General features: G+C 40.1%; 1 protein-coding gene across 1 annotated transcript; it reads left to right on the forward strand.

Annotated features, from left to right (window-relative positions):
- The first annotated feature begins 284 nt into the window (after positions 1 to 284).
- On the forward strand, positions 285 to 6178 carry LOC114570783 (uncharacterized). The gene is made up of 2 exons (XM_028601344.1): positions 285 to 317; positions 4195 to 6178. The coding sequence occupies exons 1-2, from the start codon at positions 310 to 312 to the stop codon at positions 5834 to 5836; spliced, it is 1650 nt and encodes a 549-aa protein (XP_028457145.1). The 5' UTR covers positions 285 to 309; the 3' UTR covers positions 5837 to 6178.
- Positions 6179 to 6453: the final 275 nt, after the last annotated feature.

The following is a 6453-nucleotide window of genomic DNA, read 5'->3' on the forward strand; positions in this document are numbered from 1 at the left end:
GATAGATGACTCCATTTTAGATTAACATCATTTATAATTTTGAAAAATTATCTTTTTAAAGGATGAAGAACAGCTGGTTTTAAGTGTATATTTTTTCTGTGAAAACATCAATATAGAGATGAACTGTATGTTATGGTTTAAGAAGTAATTAACTCTGATTAAAGTGATGTCATAAAGCAGGAATGTAACTGATGTATCTTAGAGCCCCCTGACCCCCCCACATATCAAACTCACTGTGGTTGATCTCTGACTTGTTCTTCCAGAAAACTCACAAGGTTCTCCATCCTCATCTCCTGGGAAGCTGTTACCATGGCAATGTGAGTATTACTTGCTAAAACAGCACAGTTTTAGTGTTAAACACTGCTGGATCACATTTTACTACATGATGAGACAATTCACTACATGAGAGAGGTTTGTCACAATACTTATAAATGTTTAAAATAATTGATATTGCGATATCGATAATGAATATTTCGATATCGACATTAATTTCGATATTTTTTTATTACCGAAGTTATGGGAAAACGCATAAAAAATAGATTTCATATTTCCCGGTGCTAAAACAATACATTTAAAACGTTGCCTGAACTGAAAGAATTATATATATACTGTATATATATATAGGGCCTACTGTGTGTTTATATATATATATATATATATATATATATATATTTAAATTTTTTAGATTTATTAAAAATGTAATAACATTAACTTATAACAATATCTTATGTCACCAGTAAATTCCTGGACAAAAAAAAAACGCTGGATGGGAAAAGGGTATTTTACATTATTTTCTTTGAATGCAGCACGAGGCTGGCGAGGCTCATTCTGTGCTGTTTTTCAGACAAAGGCCACTACAGTCTGCTGTTACAGTTCTCTCCAGTGACAAACACACTCTTCACCGTTTAGCTGTCAGCATTTTAACTGCGTTTACTCGGTTAAAATGCTTGGTTAGCTGCTAGCTAACGGTAGGCTAATGTTACCTGCTGTCAGGTGTAGCGCTAACTAGCTAACGGTAAATGTAAAGTTCTTATATAGCGCTTTTCTAGTCTTAACGACTACTCAAAGCACTTTAACATAGTACAGGAACCATTCACACACATTCATACTCTATGGCTGAGGCTGCCATACAAGGTGCCACCTGCTCATCAGATAAACATTCACACACATTTACACTCTGATGCACAGCATCGGGGGCAACTCGGGGTTCAGTGTCTTGCCCAAGGACACTTCGACATGGGACTGCAGGGCCAGGGATCAAACTACCAACCTTCCGATTGGCAGGCAACCGCTCTACCACTTAGCCACAGCCGCCCACAATGCAACGGTAGGCTAACGTTACCTGCTGCCAAGTGTTTGTTAACTAGCGTCCCGTACTGCGATGTTTCAGTTCCCTCCAACGTCCGTTTTCGGAGCATCAGAGAGAAGCGCAGGCATTTAAGTGGCACCTAAATAAGACACTCCAGCTCCACGCAGCTGACGTTTATACTTCTCCGCTGGTGGCTGTGTCGAGCTGGTGTGTGTGGTAGAGCGAGGAAGAAGTGAGAGAGTGACGGCGTTTTTCTTCGGAGTGAGTAGCGACTCTAGCGTTATAGTGAGAGAACCAAAGAGTCTCCCCTGTTCTTTCTGAACACGGTGGGAAATCTGGAGCAGGAGAAGTTAACCCTCTCCTTGATCTCATGTTGTTTATGGAGAAGGAGAACCAGGACATGAGTCGGGGCGGGGAAATGCAACACTAAGTGATGTGTATTTTTCGAGAGGTGCATCAAAGAGTATAGACTTAACAACGTAGCAACAAGAGGCGAAACTCAACAGAACGTTGTGCTGCAGCTTGTAATGCAACAGTCTATTGAGTGCAGCTCCGCCATCGTGGACTGAATACAACACAACGTTCTATTGAGTTTCTCCTCTTGTTGCTTCTATACTCTTTGGGTACATGTCGGGCGGGATGCAACGCAAACAATATATTGCATAATTATCGCAAGACTTTTGGTATAATTGTGTTTTTTATATTATAATGCTGTACGGAGTAAACCGTGTTTTCAAAATAATCGTGAGCACTTTTTAAAACGTCACCACTGACTTTTCTTCTGCAGCTCGGAGCGTCTTAGTGAAGTTGAAAAAAGTGAAACTTTTTCTAAAAGAAAAACGTCAAGTGTTTTTTTGCCCAACAATAACAAGTTAGAGTAGCCAGACGTGTCGTTTCCATAACAATAAGAAAAAATGGAGTCAGAGCCCAGCGAGTATATATATATATATATGACCGGGTGCTCCCTGTACAGGGAACTCACTTTGTTTTATCTAACGTTAGCATTAGCACCGCTACACATAGTGCTCTAGGATACTGTAGCAGTAGCTGTTGTTATAGCAACAAAAGATGCTCTCGGCTGCTTTTTGGAACCAAAACGCTGCCAGCTGTTTTTCTTAATACAAAAGTGCTCTAGTCAATGCCAAGTGTGAACATAGCCCAAATCTGTATGAGATCAACCTGGTTTTTTGAAAAACATTTTGTATTCACCATTTTATGGAAAAATACTAAAAGACCTAGCCTGACGTGGTCATACTCAGATTCTAGTCAGAATGTGATTCTGAAACCGCTCCATTAGTCCAAAAATGTTTGCATTTCATAACTTTAGGAAATGGACAGCATCCGATGCGAACACACACGCCTATTAACCGGATAATAAAGCTGTAAAGTAGGCTTTCAACTCAGGACAGCGCCACTTCTCATAGATACAGATAGGATTGGAGATGAAAAGTTTAACTGACAAGCATAGGCGCCGATTTACGTTTTCCCCCGTGGGTGCTCAGTATTTTCCGTGGGTGCTCAAGCTCCAGGAGCACCCATGGTATTGGCGCCTATGCAAGGAACTGAATCACTTGTTTTTCCAAGGACTCTAGCTCACTCGGTTTAGCTTCTTCACCTTTTTCCTTATATATTTTTTTAAGATTATTTTTTGTGGACTTTTTTCCCTTTATTTGAAAGCAACAGTGGATAGACATGAAAGTAGGAGAGAGATGAGGGACGACACACAGCAAAGGGCAGCAGGCTGGACTCGAACTCGCCTGGCTGCAGGACTCAGCCAACACGGGGCGAACGCTCTTAGTGGGCTAGAGGACGCCCCCTCTTTTCCTCATCTGTCACTCAAGCCTAGGTTTTATGTTTTGTCACAAGTCCACTTATCATCAAGTCATCCATTCAATAATATTGTACCATGTCATCAACTTCACGTCAATTATTTTTCATCATTCTCCTTTATTATGAATTTGAGCTCCCATACTTCCTCCATTAGCCCAAGTAGTTTTGTTTGTTGGTTTGCCACTGTGCTTATTTCCTCTGACAGAGATTAAGAGATTTTCTTATCTCCTCCATCTCGTCCTCATTGTGCTCTTGTTTCTTTGGTGGTATTATAGTCTCTTTCAGCGGCAAAAGACAAAGATTTGAATTGTTTTCCGAGTCGCTGTAAGTTGATGAATGGAGTCGAGTCATGGAAATCTCCTCACTCATTTTCTCATAAACTTCTATAGAAACATACTTCTTTTATCAGCCAGTGGAGATTTAAGGAGCTTCTGCTTTGGCTTCACTTTTTAGACCAGGAAATTGCTGCTTGGTTCAGACCAAACATTTGTGGTGAGACAGGTTGAAACTACCTGCAATGTGTTGGTCTGCATGGTTCTGAAACCTTCCAGTTTTAACAAATACAACAAATAGCGGTGTATTGTCTGCAAAGCAACAAATCTTTGTACTTCATTATGCTTTTCCGTTTTTTTTTGTAGCTGGATATCATTTGTACCTTCTTGAAATATGAATAAGGATAGTGAGATACTTGCTACAGTTGAATTAGTAGTGATGAAACTGTGAAAGGAAAAAAAACATACGAGAGGGCCAAGAGTTTAAACCCGCCCATAGATGCTTCAGATGAATACCAACAGGCTTTTCCACATGTAGGCCTTGTACTGAGATGGAAGATCTCCCCTCTTTTGTCAATTTCTCTCATTTATTCCCAGAGCATTTTCAGTTATTTAGAAGAAACTGCAAATGTTGTAAAACAAGTAAAAGCACAGGTGGCAAGGATAGAATAAACAAAGGTTTAACCTTGTACGGTTTTGCACAGTTAAAAAGCTTTTATTGAACGACTTTAAAAAGTAGAGGGATTTTATTTATTTTATTCTATCTTCATGTCTTTTCTACAGGAACACATCCAAATATGACAACATCAAGAAAGTTCTTATCCGATCAGGATCTCCTGCTGTGTATCGGCTGAGACCAAGGAAAGAGAACATCCTACCTCTGAGAGCAAAAACCGTGGACCTTCAACATGCAACAACACAGAAAGAGGAGATTGGATCTCTGACAAGAATGACTCTTGGTGAAAGAAATCCAAACAAGATAAACAAAACCATCTTACTTGTTGGTGAAACAGGAACAGGAAAATCTACTCTGATCAACGCTCTGGTCAACTACGCCATGGGAGTGAAGTGGGAGGATGATGTCTGGTTTCAGATCGTAGAGGACGAGAAGAGAAGTCAATCAGAAAGTCAGACATCAGATGTGATCGTGTACCAGATCTTTGGTTTTGAAGGTAAACCTTTGCCCTACTCTCTGACCATCATCGATACCCCTGGATACGGAGACACCAGAGGGATCAAAAAAGATGACATTGTCAATCAAAGATTATTAGACCTGTTCCACTCAGAAGATGGAGTTCATGAGATTGATGCAGTGGGTCTGGTGCTGAAAGCGAGTGAGAATCGACTGAGTGACCGGCTGAGGTACATCTTTGATTCAGTGGTGTCTCTGTTTGGAAAAGACATGGAGAAGAACATCGTCGCCCTCATCACACACTCAAATGGTGTGACACCTGAAAATGTTCTGAATGCTCTCGAGGCTGCAAAGATTAAATGTGCCAAGGATGAAGAGAATGAGACTGTTCACTTCCTGTTTGATAACTGCCAGAGCACTCAGAAAACAAAGAAAAATAAGATTGCTCTAAAAGGTGCATGGGAAGTAACAAAGGACCAAATTGGTCAATTCGCTGATTTCCTGACAGAAAATTCTCCTCAAAAGCTGGAGACAACTGTTGAAGTGTTGAATTCACGCATCAGACTGACAGCCTGCATCCAAGATGCACAAAACAGAATTAAGTTTATTGATGAAAAACAGAAAGAAATCCAACAGACCCAGGAAGCTCTGAAGAAACATGAAGAAGAGATGAAGAACGATGAGAACTTCACTATAGAAGTTGATGAGGTCTACACAGATACAGAACCTATCAATGGTGGGACGTGGGGGTTATGGTTCTATGAAGGAGCTGTCTGCTGCAAAACATGTGAGAGGAACTGTCACTATCCTGACTGCACAGTGGCCTGGTATCCAAGAGACTGCGTGGTCATGAGTGGTGGCCGCTGCACTGTATGTGGTTGTTCTGTATCAGATCATGTCAAAGAAGAGTGGAAGTATGTGAACAAGACAAGAAAAGTTAAAAAGACCCTGCAAGATGTGAAGGAGAAGTATGAAAGGAAAAAAGCAGGAAGTGAGAGCCTTCTGGAAACTCTTGAGAAGGAGATAGCAGAACTTCAGAAAGAAAAAGATCAGTTGTTGGAAGAGTCCTTTCAGCATGTTGTCAAACTGGAGAAGATCGCCCTGAATGTTAATTCAGTGTCTATTTATGACAACTTGGACTTCCTGATTGAGAAGATGAAGGAGAAAGGAGACACAGAGAGGAAGAGGAAACTGGAAGAGATAAAAAGTCGAATGGATAAAGATAAAGGAATCATGGCAGCGCTGCGCTACGGGTTTGGTCAACTAACAGCAGCTGGTAAAGAAAAGAAGTAGTGATGAACTAGAATCACTGTGAGGAGACAGCTGTGTATTAAACAAGGTCTACACTGATGATCAAATGTGTTTCATTACAGTTTTATTAAGTATTAAGTGTGATGTTTATAACAAAATTAAAATGTAATCACCTTTTATATGTTAAATGTGTCATTCCTGGAAACAGTGCTCTCTGTGGTGTAATGACTGTTTCTGTTTGTTTTTGTAGTTTAATGTTTAATCACCAAAAGTTACTTCACTGAACAGATTAGACAATCGCTCTGGTTTTAAATGCAGTGAGGCACTTCACACTTCAGCCATGAAATATAATCAATATATGTGATCATATATTATATACCCTTGTGTCTTCATGTGTAGTCATACCTCATGACTAGTTACAGTGGTGTGAAAAAGTGTTTGCCCCCTTCCTCATTTCCTGTTCCTTTGCATGTTTGTCACACTTAAGTGTTTCGGAACATCAAACCAATTTAAACAATAGTCAAGGACAACACAAGTAAACACAAAATGCAATTTGTAAATGAAGGTGTTTATCATTAAAGGTGAAAACAAATCCAAACCATCATGGCCCTGTGTGAAAAAGTGATTGCCCCCTAAACCTAATAACTGGTTGGGCCACC

This window comes from Perca flavescens, chromosome 16 (genome assembly GCF_004354835.1).
Source record: "Perca flavescens isolate YP-PL-M2 chromosome 16, PFLA_1.0, whole genome shotgun sequence".
Taxonomy (NCBI): domain Eukaryota; kingdom Metazoa; phylum Chordata; class Actinopteri; order Perciformes; family Percidae; genus Perca; species Perca flavescens.